Source organism: Micromys minutus (genome assembly GCF_963924665.1).
Source record: "Micromys minutus genome assembly, chromosome: X".
Classification (NCBI taxonomy): domain Eukaryota; kingdom Metazoa; phylum Chordata; class Mammalia; order Rodentia; family Muridae; genus Micromys; species Micromys minutus.
In genome coordinates, this window is record NC_137970.1 from 31,544,674 (window position 1) to 31,561,595 (window position 16,922).

A 16,922-nucleotide genomic window follows, 5' to 3' on the forward strand; every position below is an offset into this window, starting at 1 on the left:
CTTCTTATAAAGCTGAAAATATTAAGTAATCTTGTTTTTTTTAAATTAAACAATATTATTTACATTTTATTTCTACACATAATCAGTAAAAATAAACTGCAGTACTTTATATGATCACTTTCTTTAGTTAGCAAACAATGCATAATAAATCAAGAAAAATCAACATCAAACTAAGCTTTCTCTAAGCTTGTGGTAATGTGTTAGACATTCTGATATTAGATATAGTCATAAATATTTTTCCAGATTAAGTAAGGTAAAATTAACCTGGATGGATTTAAATTCTTACAATTATTTGTAAGAGAAGGGATCTGCCAATATAAAGGGAAAGTATGTAATTTTATAGCCTGAATTTGACTATTAGCTTACCCAGTTAGAGATAACTTGTCAACAAATCAATATAGTGTTGCCATAGGTTGTTTAAAGCTCAGTAACTCCTGCCTCCTTCTAGTGGCCTGAGACATACAGAATTATCTTTGTATAGTGCCTGATTCAGTGTCTAGCACACATTATATCCTCAACAAACAGTAACTAGTGTTGAGATGATGATTAATAAAATCAAGTAGATAATTAAGTATAGATCAGCAAAAGTATCGGTTTATATACTAGCAATCTTTTAACTGTGTCTAACACTTAATTTTTGTCCCCTTGTAAAACATATTTGAGGAGACTGGCAAGTAAATAATCAGTGTTGTAATGACCAAAATGTAGAATATGAGGTAATTATGGGAATATAGTAGTGAACATAACTTTTAAGCTACATGGGTACATATTGCAGAATCAGCCTAATGAAGGGTGAGTATTCATTTAGTGTGTAGAGGGAATAAAAGAATGGTAGTACACATATATGAAATAATGTATACAGTAGATAGATAGAGATGGAGAGGAAGAGGGAGAGGGAGAGGACCAGAATATGGATGTCCCCTCTATCCAAATGCAGGTTTAAGCAGTTATGCCTGAAGCAAGAGACCATACTAATGGTAAGGGAAGGGCCCAATGTTTTATTACAGTAATCTCCAAATTCATATCTGGGTGGCCTGAAGTTACCATAGAAGTAGAGTTAGCTTGTAGAGAGCTGTTGATCTAGCAGTTTCTGAGTCTCTGCCAAATTTACCGTATTTATAATTCAGTGTTTCAGAGCTTGAAGTTTTTATAAAGATCCAAGGGCGTCTGACACCTTCTGACCTCTCCAGGCATTGTTTTTATTTGGTACACATAAATACATGCAGACAACCTACCCATACACATCACATAAATAAAAAATAAACTTTTAAATAAAAAATTACTAGTATAGTGCATCTATTTTTAAAAGAAAGTTACTTGGGAAGGAGGAACTTTATGTGAATACAACAAGTATGAAAGAACATGGAGTGTACATGGGAAAATGAAAATGTTGGTTTGCTTTGTATTATATGATGGTGTATGTTGAGAAGAAAGGCCACATACATATTACATATTCTGTCGTATAATTTCTAATTTGTTTCTTTTTAGTCTAGTTGGCCTTTCCAAAGAAGATAATCTTGCCTAATTAGCATTCTCTTTAACTTTCTGTGCAACAGTTAGCATGTACAAGGCATTGAATTTATATCTTACTGAATACAACTTCTAGAGAACTGTGACATTTTTCTCTAGCCTACATAGCCTTTCATTCTGAAATTTCTGTTCCTAGTGTAAAGAAAGCAAAAAACAATTTACCTAATTTCTTTTGTTTATTTTAAGCTATGCTAGCTTTGTCTATTGCTTTAAAATTAGTCCTTGTTGTAGTCAGGGTTTCTATTCCTACACAAGCATCATGACAAAGAAGCAAGTTGGGGAGGAAAGGGTTTATTCAGCTTACACTTCCATATAACTGTTCATCGCCAGAGGAAGTCAGGACTGGAACTCAAGTACGTCAGGAAGCAGAAGCTGATGCAGAAGCCATGGAGGGATGTTGCTTACTGGCGTGCTTCCTGGCTTGCTCAGCCTGCTTTCTTATAGAACCCAGGTCTACCAGCCCAGGGATGGCACCCCCCAATAGGCTGGGCCCTCCCCCCTTGATCACTAGTTGAGAAAATGCCTTACAGCTGCATCTCATGGAAGCATTTCCTCAACTGAGGCTTCTTTCTCTGTGATAACTCCAGCTTATGTCAAGTTGACACACAACACCAGCCAGGCCCTATGGGGAATAATTACTGTAGCTGCTAAAAATAGATTTATTTAGTCATTTTTCTATTCTTGAATAATATTTATTGAGCATCACATGTATTATATATATATAATGTTCAAAAAAGAAATAAGATATTTATAATTTGGAGTCTAACTAATTCTCTCAAGCTATCCTCCTATATTATTCTTAAAAATCTTAAATATTATATAAAATTGTAAGAGTATAAATAAAGTATGAGTAGTTTATTTTGTGACCCTTAGTTTGTGTACTGACCATTTATTTTATTGGAAATCATATGTAAACTATCTATGAATAATAATTGTAGTTATCAGGATACAAATAATTTTTATTTCATTTTGCATATACCTTTTTTATTTATTTTTTAAGGGTAGAAAAAAAAATGTAATTCTCATCAAAGCAAAATTTTCCCAATAGTATATTGCCATTCTAAACAAGAATACACCAAACATATTGACAACAAAGTTCATAAAATAAACACTATTATAGCTAATATCAAATGTTGATTCTCATAATTGTGCTAATGACTGTCTTCAATATACAAATCTTGCCAACAGACAGATCAATCAGACAAAAAATAAATGGAGAAATTCCAGAGTTATATAACATCGTGGCTCAATTGGAGAATTACAAAAGATTTACCTAGACAATATATATATATCCTTTTTCTCAGTAGGGTAAGGGACTCAACAGACATATTTTTTTTCACGTGTATCCCCAGTATATATTCAAATTTTAGATTCACAATTGAGATTCAAATATAGATCTTGTTAGCTACTGCCATGTATTTCTTCCATTTTCTTGAGATAATTTTGCTTCAGGTAACACATGTGTAAGGAATTCTCATTTATGACTTTTTTAACAACTTTATTTTACAAAACAAAGATAAATGTACAGATTTTAAGCATTTTTGCATAAAATTATACAATACATTTTTGTCAGTACTTTTTTTTCAGATATTAAAATAATTTTTACATAAAACTGTATGGATATATTTGTTAGTCAGTACTTGATTTTTTTAAAGGTTTGATAGTATGCATTGAAAACTTAATAGTTACAATGAGCATAAAGTACATGTAAAACAAAATGTAACATGGAAATAGTCAAAGTTTTCTTGCTGTATAAAGATTTTTTTGTTTTGTTTTGTTTTCTTTTCTTTATTTCTTGCACTTCATACAGTCTGTGAGTTGTTTCTGGGGCAGTGCGAGCCTCTGGGGTTAGCATCCCATTATCAGTGACTGCATATTATGTCTGCTCTTTTGTGACTGGGTTATCTCACTCAGAATGATATTCTCTAGGAGCAGCCATTTTCTTAAGAATTTGGACAAGTCATTGTTTCTGGTGGCTGAGTAGTATTCTATTGTGTAAATGTACCACAATTTTTGTATCCATTCATCTTCTGAAGGACATCTGGGTTCCTTCCAGCTTCTGGCTATTATAAATAGAGCTGCTATGAACATTGTGGTGCATATATCTTTGTTGTGTACTAAGGTGTCTCTGGGGTATATGCCCAGAAGTGGAATAGCTGGGTCTTCAGGTAGTATTATGTCCAATTTTCTGAGGTATCACCAGACTGATTTCCAGAGTGGTTGTAATAGTTTGCAACCCCACCAAGAGTGGAGAAGGGTTCCTCTTTCTCTGCAACCTCACCAGCATCTGTTGTCATCTGAGTTTTGGATCTTGGCCAATCTGACTGGTGTGAGGTGGAATCTCAGGGTTGTTTTGATTTGCATTTCTCTGATGGCTAAGGATGTTGAGCACTTCCTCAGATATTTCTCAGCCATTTGATATTCCTCAACTGAGAACTGTTTAGCTCTGTACCCCATTTTTTAATAGGATTATTTGATTCTCTGGTTTCTAGCTTTTTGAGTTCTTTGTATACCTTAGATATTAGGCCTCTATCTGATGTGGAGTTGGTAAAGATCTTTTCCCATTCTGTTGGTTGCCTTTTTGTTTTTTTGACAATGTCCTTAGCCATACAGAAACTTTACAACCTCATTAAGTCCCATTTGTTAATCTTTGACCTTAGAGCTTGAGCCATTGGTGTTTTGTTCAGAAAATTTTCTCCTGTGCCTATATGTTCTAAAGTTTTCCCTACTTTCTCATCTAATAGTTTCAGTGTATCTGGTTAATGTGGAGATCTTTGGTACACTTACACTTGAGCTTTGTACAAGGAGATAAGAAAGGGTCTATTTTCATTCTTTTGGTCTATTTTTGCCCTAATTTTGAATATTTCTTGCCGTCTACTCTTCTTGGGTATATCTGCTTCCTTTTGTTCTAGAGCTTTTAGCTGTGCTGTCAGGTTGCTGATGTAAGCTCTCTCCAGTTTCTTTTTGGAAGCACTTAGGGCTATGAGTTTTTCTCTCAGTACCGCTTTCATTGCATCCCATAGGTTTGGGTATGTTGTGTTTTTGTTTTCGTTGAATTCTAGAAAGTCCTTAACTTCTTTCTTTATTTCTTCCTTGACCCTACTATCTTTTAACAGAGCGTTGTTTAGTTTCCATGTGTACTTAGGCTTTTTGTTGTCTTTGTTGTTGTTAAAGGCCAGCCGTAGACCATGGTGATCTGAGAGGATGCATGGGAGTATTTCAATCTTCTTATATCAATTGAGGCTCGTTCAGTGTCCAATTATGTGGTCAGTTTTCGAGAAGGTGCCATGGGGTGCTGAGAAGAAGGTGTATTCTTTTACTTTATGATGATATGTTCTGTATATATCTATTCTAGTTGGTTCAAAGTCTCTGCTAGTTTTGCAGTGTCCTTGTTCAGTTTCTGTTTCCCTGATCTGTCCATTGGTGAGAGTGGGGTATTAAAGTCTCCCACTATTATCGTGTGGGGTGAAATGTATTTTTTGAGCTTTAGTAAAGTTTCTTTTATGAATGTGGGTGATTTTTTATTTGGAGCATATATGTTAAGGATTGAGAGTTCCTCCTGACAGATTTCCCCGGTAATGAGTAAAAAGTGTCCTTCCTTATCTTTTTTGATAACTTTTGGTTGGAAATTTACTTTATTCGATATTAGAATAGCCACTCCAGCTTGCTTCTTGGGGCTGTTTGCTTGGAAGTTTTTTTTTTCCCACCCTTTTACTCTGAGATAGTATCTGTCTTTGTCTCTGAGATGAGTTTCCTGTATGCAGCAAAAGGCTGGATTTTGTTTCTGTATCCAGTCTGATAGCCTATGTTTCTTTATTGGGGAGTTGAGTCCATTTATGTTAAAAGATATCAAGGAATAGTTGTTTCTGTTTCCTGCCATTATTGCTTTTGTGGGTTTAGTTGTGTCTGTGTCTTTTTCTTCTTTTAGTTTTCTTGTTTAGGAGTTTTCTTGTTTTTACTAGGCTGTATTTTCCCTCATTGTATTGGGTTTTCCACCTATAATTCGTTGTAGTGCTGGGTTTGTGGTCAGATATTGTGTAAATTTTGATTTTTCTTGAAATATCTTCATCTCTCCATCTATGGTGACTGATAGTTTTGCTGAATATAGCAGCTTGGGCTGGCACTTGTGCTCACTTAGGGTCTGCATGATGTCTGTCCAGGCTCTTCTAGCTTTCATAGTTTGTGTTGAGAAATTGGGTGTGATTCTGATTGGCCTGCCTTTATATGTTACCTGACCTTTTTCCCTTACTGCTTTCAGTATTCTTTCTTTGCTTTGGGCACTTGGTTTTTTGACTATTATGTGTCGGGAGGAATTTCTTTTCTGGTCCAACCTATTTGGAGTTCTGAATGCTTCTTTTATGCTCGTGGTCATCTCATTCTTGAGGGTAGGGAAGTTTTCTTCTACGATTTTGTTGAAGATATTTACTGTGCCTTTAAGTTGATACTCTTCTCCCTCTTCTATTCCTATTATCCTTAGGTTCGGTCTTCTCATTGTGTCTTGGATATCCTGGACATTTTGGGTTAGGAGCTTTTTGTTTTTTGCATCTTCTCTGGCTGTTTTGTCTATGTTTACAATGTTGTCTTCTGCCTCCGAGATTCTCTCTTCGATCTCTTGTAATCTATTGGAAATGCTTGCTTCTGTGACTCCTGATTTCTTTTTTTGGTGTTCTGCCTCTAGGGTTATCTCTTTTAGTGTTTTCTTTATTGTGTCAATTTCTGTTTTAATTTCCCTCTTCCATTCCTTCATTTCTTTGGTTCTGTTTTCCTCTGGTTCTTTGAGTTCTTGAGTTTTTTCTTGTTTACTCTTTAAAAGCTTCTGAATCTTCTTGCTTTTCCTTCCTTTCTTGTTTAAGTATCTCTATCAGCATCTTGAGGTATGATTTTAGGTCTGTATCTTCTTTTCCTGGAGTGTTTGGAATTCCGATGTTTGCTGTTATGGGAGAGCTGGGTTCTGGTGTTTCCAGGTTGTCTTGGTTTCCTTGGGATATACTCTTTCTCTTCCCTCTTGCCATTTTGTTGTCAGTGATATGTTCTCGCCTCTCCCTTGTATCTGGTCTGTGTCCCTGGATCTCCACTTGTCCAGGTGGCAGATGAGCCCAGCCCTGTTCTATGCCTCAGAGTCGCCGGGTGGGAACAGAGGTTCCAAAGTTCTGTTCCTGGTCCCCGGGTCAGGCAGGTCGGAGGGTGCACCCTGCGTGCGCACTCCGCAGAGATCTCTCTGCTCCCCGGCCGCCCAGATCTCCCACTCACAAGTCTGTCAACCTTAGGAGCTGGTGGTCCGCGTGGCAGAATGGCCAGGCTCTGTTCAGTGCCCTGAAGCCGCTGCCGGGTGGAAACAGAAGTTCCAAAGTTCTGTTCCTGGTCCCTGGATCACGCAGGTCGGAGGGCGAGCTCCGGGTGCGCACTGCGCAGAGATCTCTCTGCTTCCTGGATGCCCAGATCTCCTACTCACCAGTTTCTCAACCCCTAGGGGCTGGCGGTCCGCCTTGCATATACTTTTTATATAATAGGTATTTTGTATAAATATCAGAGGTCTGATGTTGTTGAGATGTGTTTCTCTACATCATAATTGCTTAAATTATTAAAAATTATCTCCAAGCCTTTTACTTGACAAAATTTACAATGAAAAGTATTAAAAATCTAAGTACCTGCTGTATGGTGTATTCAAATCAAAATAATGTTGAATTTTTCATTAGAAGAGAATTTGCCACTAGTGTGGATATAGCCAACTTGATTTCCTAAAATGTGGATTGTGTTCTTTCATGTCTTTCATACATAGCATTTCGCATGCAGATAATTAAAATGGAAGACTTTCATGGAGTGCTAATTCAGTAAGACTAGCCGCTCCTGTGTTGTTTTAGTTCTGAATCCTACCTGGTTACTGACCCACATGTTAGTAGCCAAATATATGAACATGCAGGGAATCAATCAAAGAAAGCAGTTAAGTATAGTTTATAAACAAGCTTTTGTTTTCTTAAAGAAGTCCTTTCCCTAATGCCTATCTTGGTTAGGATTTTCATTGCTGAGATGAAACACTGAGTACAAGTAACTTAGGGAGGAAACGGTTGTTACTTTGTATTTGCTTCCATATCACTGTCCTTCATTGAAAGAATTCAACCCGGGAACTCAAACAGGGCAGAGACCTAGAAACAAGCTGATGCACAGGCCATGGAGTAGTCTTGTTTACTAGCTTGTTCTTCATAGTTTGCTTAGACTACTTTCTTATAGCACCTGGGACCACTGGCGAAGAGGTGGCACCACTCAGTGGGCTAGGTTTATCCATATCGATCACTAATCAAGGAAATATCCTACAGTCTTCCCAGCATATACCCAGGTATTATGGAAGCATTATCTCAATTGAAATTTACTCCTCTCAGATGACTAGCTTGTGTTAAGTTGATATAAAAACTAACTTCTAACAGTGAGAGAGGTGGAGTTTCTGATTCTTTTGCCTGCTGTTAGGACCCTTTTCCTCCTATTGGGTTTGCTCATCCATCATGGCTAGGAAGCTTTGTGCCTTGTTTTATTACATCTTCTTGTGCAGTGTTCAGCTGATATCCTTGGGAAGCCTGCTGATTTCTGAAAGGATACAGAAGAGTTGTGGATCTGGGGGAGAGTGGAAGTCGCTGAGGTTTGGGGTGGGGTAGCTGGGAGCAGTGGGGGTTGAGACAGGAGGTTGTGGTTGGGATGTAATATATGAAAGAAGGATACAAATTATACATTGGATTAAACACTGTATTAAACACAAAACATGAAAAGACCAAACTAGAACATCTTTATTATAATTTTTCCCCTGATATCATCACAAACAGACATTTGACTGTGGGCTCCACTAAGTCAGAAATCTGTCTGATTCATTTGTATTTCTAAAGTTGTCCTATTCCCATCACATAAGATGAAGAAAAGGTTTTAATGGACAAAGGAAATACTGATGTTAGATGTATTTTTCTCTTTTATTATTCAGAATTATGGCTTAGAAACAGAAAATCTAAAAACCCTTTCTCACAAGTTGAATGCGTCTGCCAAAAATCTACAGAACTTCATAACAGGAAGGAGAAGGAGTGGCCATTATGATGGGAGGACCAGCCGAAAATTACCAAATGACTTTCTGACCTCAGTTGTGGATCTGATAGGAGCAGCCAAGAGTCTTCTTGCTTGGTTGGACAGGTACATTCGTCTCCATGTTTCATAAGTAACCCATTCTTATACAACAGTTTGTACTATAGCTTATTTCATATTTCCTTTTGAAACTATTAGACAGATAGAAAAACAAAAGTAATATTTTAATAATTATATTATTAATAAATAAGTCATGTTATTAATAAACCATAATAATGTTTTATTGTTATGGTTTATTAATAATATCATAATAGTTTGGGTCAACCTCATGTAGATATATCTTGAGATGTAAGACATAACATAAAATTTATAATATGATATGTAAGCATTAAAAATTAAAATTGGATTGCAATAAAAAAAGAAACTAAATGAGTGCTGTTTTCATAGCTCATGGTATTGCCCTGTGCTGTGGTTGAATAATTTATAAGAATTTCTGATAATTTAGTCTTGACAAAATGTCTCCTCTGGTGAACATTAGTAAGATAAAAATTGGCCTTTTAAAAATTGAGACCTTATATGTATGAGATAAAGGTTTTATACATTCGTTTCTTTGTTTGATGTGTAGGTTTTTGAGACAATTAATAAATAAAAATGTATTTTGATATACAATAACATTATGAAGTTCTAATTATACCTATATCAACTACATTGATCAGTTGTTTAAAGTAATTGTATTTTTAAATTTTTTGAAAATTTCATATATTAAAACTGTACTTGTATAAGTTCTTCCCCACACTCTTTCCATGTCCTTCTCAACCTTATTACCCCTTTAATTATTGTTAAACACACATATGCACATATTGAACAGGAGATGGAAGGAAATATTAGAATACACTTTGATTGTCACACTTGATTTTTAAAAATACTTAGACCTTCATAATATGCTACATGACTTTAATTATGAACTAGGCCTATTTTTCTTATTAACTGTCCTTTACATGACAGGTAGTTCAAGACAGCAAACATTTTACTTATATTTTGGTCACTGATACCACAGTTATTTAAAAAGGGTTTCAGCCCTGTACTTTATATTTTATGGAGAGATTTTCAAGGGAACAGAGAGATAATGTGATAGGAGATGATAGCTGTGGACCAACAACAATTGAAAAATGGATAGAAGTTCAGCTCAGAGTAGGCAGTGGTAGTGTGCGCCTTTGATCCTAGGACTCAGGAGGCAGAGGCAGGTGGATCTCTAAGATTGAGGCCATCCTGGTCTCCAGAGAAAGTTCAGCACACCCAGGGTTATACAGAGGAACCCTGTCTCAAAGAATGAAAAGGAAAGTTTAGCTCATGAAAAAAAAAATTGAAAGTGTAACCAGCATAGAAGGAATTTATGTGAATGTAGTGCCATAGAAGCAAAAGGAACAAAGAATTTGAAGTAAAAAAAAAAGGACAGGTATTAATAGGGTAAGATGTGGCTGAGACATTAGGTAGGGTAAAGTATGTGGTAGATTATGAAATCAGGGTATTTGTGACTGTGGACTCTTGACTCAGACTTCTGTGTGTGAATACTACCTTCTACACTCACTCAGTCTGTGACATAGACAAGTCACTAAACATGTACCTACATTCATGTTTCTTCTTTTATAAGAGTTATTATAAATATTAAGTTAGTATATATACCACAATTAGAATAGCAATTTACATATAGTAAAACATTAGTTTATTAATATTGATAGCCTTTAATTTATGAATATTTCAAGCAATATTATATATAAAATGTTAGCTTTTTTTGGAAAGTAAATAATACAATTTTGTTTTTTCTTTTCTGCTGTTTGTATTCACTGTAGTTAAGAGGCCTGGAAAAAATATCAAAATGAAATGTAAAGAAATTTACAAAGAGAAGTTTTATAGAAAGAAAAATTATATTTCTAAAATTTAATTCTTCTTAATTTTATTCATTTAATTTAAATGAGTCCCAGATATTGTGTCTTATCAAGATGTAAGCTTAAGAACAATTCATTTCATTATTGTTCAAAATTGTATGTTATATTTTATTTTCGTGATTTTCAAAAACTGTTCTTACTATTCACAGTCTTATTTTTCCCTTTGTAGGTCACCATTTGCTGCTGTGACAGACTATTCAGTCACAAGAAATAATGTCATACAGCTCTGCTTGGAGTTAACAACAATTGTGCAACAGGTATTAACTGATAACATTTTATTTTATTCAATTACTATCTATTTTATATTTCAAAATGAGCAAATTGTTAATTTTTAACCATTTTTATTTTATTGTTATATGTATAAGTGCTTTGTATGTGTTTGTGTACCATGTGCATACTTGATACCTCTAGAGGCCAGAAAAAGGTTGGATCCCATCTATAACTAGAGTTATAAACCGTTGTGAGCCACCATGTAAGTGCTGGGAATTGAACCCATGTCCTCTGTAAGAGCAGCTCATATTCTTAATTTGTGACCCATTTCTCCATCCCCTAGGAAATGGTTCTTTCAAAGTAAATAATCTACTGTAAAAGTATAAATGTACCATAATTTTTGTTTATTAGAAGATATAAAATGAATTGGTATACCTAACTTTATTATTTTATATCATGTCTATCAGTCTTATCTTAAATGGAATGTCTAAACTGTATCACTTTCACAAAATTAAATCACTCAATTCAGATAATTTCAGATTTTTGTACTAAGATTAATAGTTTCACAGTGTGTGTACAATTATATATATATATATATATATATATATATATATATATATATATATATATATATATATATATATATATGACAGCTTTTAACAATGATCTAATTGCCTGAGCAACTTTTTTCACTGAAAACTAAGCCAGATGCCAAATCATATGCCTTTAGGAGTTTAACAACTAGTATAAATATTTGAATCAATTCTCTTATAAAACAATGAGAAATGACAGAGACTGAAGCAAATTTACTAGTAGATCTACAGAAATGTCTTTAAATCAAATAAAGTGTGTCTTGGAGGTGTGATGTTTATATAGTTTCAACTTTCCATCAGCCTAATGGCATCCTATTGTCACTGCTTGTTTCTCAGGGTACCATTATCCAATGATTCAAGTGGGAGAGAAGGGGTTAATGTATAATGATAATTGGATAAATTAGAAAAAATGTGATCTAATTTATCCTTATGTCACCTGTCCTTGATATCTTCTATAGCTCTCAGGTTGTTATACTGTTTATAATTCCTCAAAGAAGCAGAAAATTTTATTAATATAGATTTACTAACTTCATATACTATTGTTCTTTCATGTAGGTATTTTTGCACTGTATATCTCACAATTTAGGTTCTTAAGACTTTCACCTATGGCCTCGTGAGTTACATTGTGACTCCTCATCATACTTTGTCTAAAGCATACCCATTCTCATGTTGCCCTCAAAGACGTGTTGGTATTCCCAGTAGCAATTTCCAGTAGCTTAGCTTTGGTGCTCAACAACTCTTTAGAGATCTTATTATAAGGTAGTAATTGGTTTAGGTTTTGCTACTGAGAGGTTAGGAAACCGTAAGTAGACTAGAGGAGAGATTAATTTATAGGCTGAACCTTAAGTACATTCTGTCATGACCAAACCTAAAATTACTGAAATACTCCAAATGTACCTAGAACACAAGGATGTTCTGTACCCTCCACCCACTCTATATACTTTCTTTAAATGAAGATGCTGTGCCATCCTAGGACATTTTGCTCATATGTTACGTACTTCTGTATTTTAAAATTCAGTTACACATGACATTTGTCACAACTACTTTTACCTCATTCTCATTTTCCCATCACACGTCCTGTTTGATGTGTCATCTTTATTTTAGAACAAGATCTTGTGTTCTTGGTTATTATCTTGCCCTAATTTGTACTTTGCTCTGTTGTTCCTTAAAGGGAACATCAAATACAAACTCATATTTATAAATAATAATGTGACATCTTATTTTAGTCTTTCTATAAGTATAGAATTGATCAACTTTGAATTAGTTATTACAAATCTAATGCAGTTTTGATATTTGCAAATGAATTCCTAACTCCCATCTTTGATTTTCAAAGAAGCTAACCTGTTGTTCCAGCATAACTTCATTTTATCCTCAAGAACTCCCATGTGTATTAACTTTACTCTAACTCATACAGATAAATTATCAGTAGGAAAACAGATTTTAGTTTAGCCATTTGTCTTAGGACACCTTGTAAAATATGCCCTATACATCTTTCATCTCTGTCTTATTAAAATCATTCCCTATCCTTTAATGTATGTGAGAAATGCGACTTCATTTATAAAGTTTTTCTGACTTCCGTCAGGTGTTAGCATCTTCTGTATATTGAATCCTTAGTGTAATTTTCTTCCTGATACAGGTAAAGTGAAATGTAACACCATGCTGTGCTCACGGTCTTCAAGTTTCCCACATATTTGTTGTTTTCCTTTATCTTGTAAAATATTAGACTAATTCTATTGTTCTCTGAAATCCACTTTATGATGCACATTCACTGCTGTATGAGCAGAGGTAGAGTTCCTCATTTTATGCAGAGCATTTCCCAGATCTTCTGGGAACAACAGTTATCTTAGTTTCATTATATGATCAAGTCCTTAAACATAGGAACAGTTTCTTTCGTATTTGATATATACTATATGTTAAAAATAAATAGACTGAGCAGAATTATTTTCTGTGGCCAGCTTATGCTCATTTGTGTTTTGATAATTGAAAAAAACTGTTAACCCTCCTGTGAGGAAGTTTTTCCATTCTGTTTTTGTTATTCATATTTTTAAAAACCTCAAAGACTTCCATCACTTTAAATCTCTCTTCATTGGTTAAAATAGGAATCTTGGGATGGATGACATAGCTCAGTGCTAGAGCACTTGTTGCATGTTTGTGTGTGCTTTGTAGCACCACTTCAATCCCCAGTGCTACAGAAAGTCAAAGAAACTGTTTTATCCTCAGAACCGTATTCCAGGCTAGAATAATACCTTTTCTAAAATATCATACAGAATCCTCATACTAACAAAATGTATCTTTTAGCACTGCTTTTTATGTGGGTTGCCAGGCATCCTGCATATCATATATTTACATTATAATTCTTAACGGTAGCAAAATTACAGTTATAAAGTAGCAACAAAATCATTTTATGGTTGGGGTCAGCACAACATGAAGAACTGTATTAATGGGTCACAGCATTAGGAAGGTTGAGAATCAATGTTTTAGAGAAAATTTGTATATTAGTAGAAAAAATTAGCTTTGAAATACTGCAATTTTTCTACTGTAAGGGATGCCATCTAATGTTTCGTGATCTCTGTGTTCTATTGTTGCCCACGGTACCAATAGAAATGAGGACTGATAGATAAAATCATGAAATAAAATACTTATTTGTTTGCTTTGTGATAGTGAATCTAACTGCAGGCCTTACTTTTCTATATTTTACAAATTCCAAAATGGATTTAAGGTATCAGAAAAGAAGGAAGTTTTCCATACTGAAGGGATATTAAAGTTTCACAAAAGAACCTATTATAAACTAATTCTAAAGATTTATTTTAAAATAAATTTCATGTAGTTAACATCTAACAAATTGTCTAATTTAGTGATTACATTTGAATATGTATATAAGTCAAAATTTTATTTGGAGTTATATGAAATACATAAATATAGGAATTAAACTTTAGCTGCCACTTTAAAAGGCCAATTTGAATAAGTAAGGTATAGACTCCACAAAATATCTAGGACATGCACTTATTACCAGGCTTTCAAGAAATCTCATCTGAACAGTTTTATGCTTTGAAATATGCTGGGCTTAAAATTGTTTTTCACTCAACTTTAATTATTTTTATTCCCTTTGCAGCAAGATGAGATGATCAATATCTAAAAATAAACTGTCACAAATGGCTTTTCTCACTTTCTTAACACACAGGGGTGGCACTAGGGAGTAAATGGAAAATTCTTATTGATGTTGGACACTCTAATTTCAAATGTTAAAATTAGTGAGAAAAGGCACTATAATTTTTTTCCCTTTGGATAGCTCCATTTGCCATTTTTAGTCTAATATGATCTATGTCATTTTTTACATATTCTGTGTTTAGATGAGTTGGGATATTTGAAGCTTTTAAAAGTATTTTCCCTAACATAAAATTTGTTATAAAAACACTCAAGAAAATGGGGAAACTTGTTTTAAAAAATCTTAACTGTGAAACATTCTCAGAAAGAACTAAAGCTTCTTTCAGAGCCCTGTCAGAAAGTGATTCTGAAAAATGAGACAGGTACCCACGCATTTTTGACAGAATTGAAATAATTGCCATGATGCCTGTCTTCGTGGGTCTCAGCATAACCTAAAATAATTCTGCTCTACCATCTTAATATTCCCTTCTTCAGACACAAAAACTAAGACTGTCACTAATTAAGAAATGAGCACAGAAGTGTCATTATGAAAGATAAAGCTTTGATGAGTTTGAAAAGACTTGGGACAAGGGATAGGGTGAAAGCAGTTTGTGAGGGAATGAAAGCTAGCTCTGCTGAAAGTCATTCCACACTGGACAATTCATATCATGGCTCCTTTAAATTTTAATCATAAGAGATAATATCAAGCTCAAAGTTAACTGAATGATCAAAATGACTTTAAAATGGATCCCGGGTGTCCAGTAAAACACAAGAGGAACCTAAGAGGAGATTGGACAAGAGGGATATAATAGAATTTCATTTTAAAACACGAACATACCAGTGTTTTTCTCCCATTATTGTTTGTTAGTTTTCTCGGTAAACCTTTACACTTATATTTGATCTATATGCTGAGAGAATAATTTCATGTGTTGTAGGAAACTTTAAATCATTTTCAGTTGTTAAAATTTGGAGTGAAAACTTGCTTTGAAAATTCAATTGCTGGTAACATGCTTTTACTTGGTATTGTTTTTTGGTTTGTTTACTTTGTTATATTTTTTACCTTGCATAGTTATTTCACTTCATTATAAATACATATTTAAGAAAAAAAAGGGTATTATTTTGTTGATACCCTTTAAATACCTTATTGAAGAATGTTTTAATTTTGGCAAGCAATCTCACTTAAATTATGTATTTGTGCTTTCTAGACATTTTGTTAACTTTATATAAAAATAAAATTAAAAATTTATATTTACTATTGTTCAATTATGATTTTGAAAGTAAAACTGTAAACGAACATGTCAAGTACACATAAAATATTTCTACTGAAATTTAACTACTTTCATCTATTTAATTTCAAATTTTTATTCAAGCTTGAAAGAAAATTATAACTTTTTATGGCAGTGAAATATAATTTGGGGTTTACTCTTTTAGAGCACTTATTTTTAAATACTTAAAAACATTGCAGAATTGTTTTAAAATGTAGCTAGGAATTAATTTTAAATTTCTATTAATGATTTATTCAGGGAAAATGACTGTAAATTTATTAGCAATATCTTTCATAATCTACTTAATCATATCTCATCTACATGAATATCACCACCTTTATATACTTCATGAACACTTTGTGTAACTTACCTCCCATGTTTTATAAGAAAATATTGTGGTAAGATTTGACATAAAATAAGATTTGAGTTTAATTGTCCTTAATATGCTTTTGAAGAATTGTATATACAGTTGGATAAATTACCTCAGTTCTCAGATGTCAGTTATTTGTAAAAGTGTGCCATTAGCTATCTTGTTAGATTATTACAGAGCTTTATGTGAACATTTGAACATTTCATAGCAACTTAAAAAATGGCTATTAGAATTACATAACAAAAGAGAGTTTAAAAACACATAAAGTGAGCTAGTTTCTTGCTTTATTAGAAGCTCAAAAGACGGGTACTTTGCTTAATTTTGCTATTGAGTACTCATGAAGTTTAAAAAAAAACATGTCTAAAATGAGTGATTTAAAAAAAAATTGAAAGTCAGGCATAGAGTCTGATTAATGCCTCTAGAGGCAAGAGGATAGCTGTGTTTGAGGCCAGCCTGGTCTACATCCTGAGTTCCAGTATAGCCAGAGCCACATAGTAAAAACCTGTCTTGAAGAAGAAATTAAAATTAATTTGGTTTAGTTCAGGAAATCTTTATACTTTAATGTAATATGCATAATTAGCATTCTGGAGTATTTCTTAAAACATTCACATTTAAATGTAATGCAGAGATTAATGTTTGTCATATATGAACTTGCCACTCATAAATCATTCAAAACATTTATTTTAATGGTACATGTATGGCAGTTATACAAAATTTGTGTTTTAAAGATGATAGGAAAAAATCAAACTTCAATTACAGACATGTAGAGATATAAAATGGTAGTCTAAATTGTGCTTGAATAGGC

At 33.7% G+C, this 16,922-nt stretch overlaps 1 protein-coding gene across 4 annotated transcripts in view; it reads left to right on the forward strand.

The window, feature by feature from the left end:
- Positions 1–16,922, forward strand: part of CNKSR2 (connector enhancer of kinase suppressor of Ras 2) — a gene marked incomplete at its 5' end in the record, with an annotated part of 252,528 nt that overhangs the window by 45,551 nt on the left and 190,055 nt on the right. For all 4 annotated transcript variants that reach the window (XM_080910443.1, XM_080910444.1, XM_080910445.1 and 1 more), the window contains 2 exons: positions 8,495–8,697; positions 10,705–10,792. In XM_080910443.1, the coding sequence (XP_080766569.1) occupies positions 8,495–8,697; positions 10,705–10,792 (291 nt within the window). The remainder of the gene's footprint in view (positions 1–8,494; positions 8,698–10,704; positions 10,793–16,922) is intronic.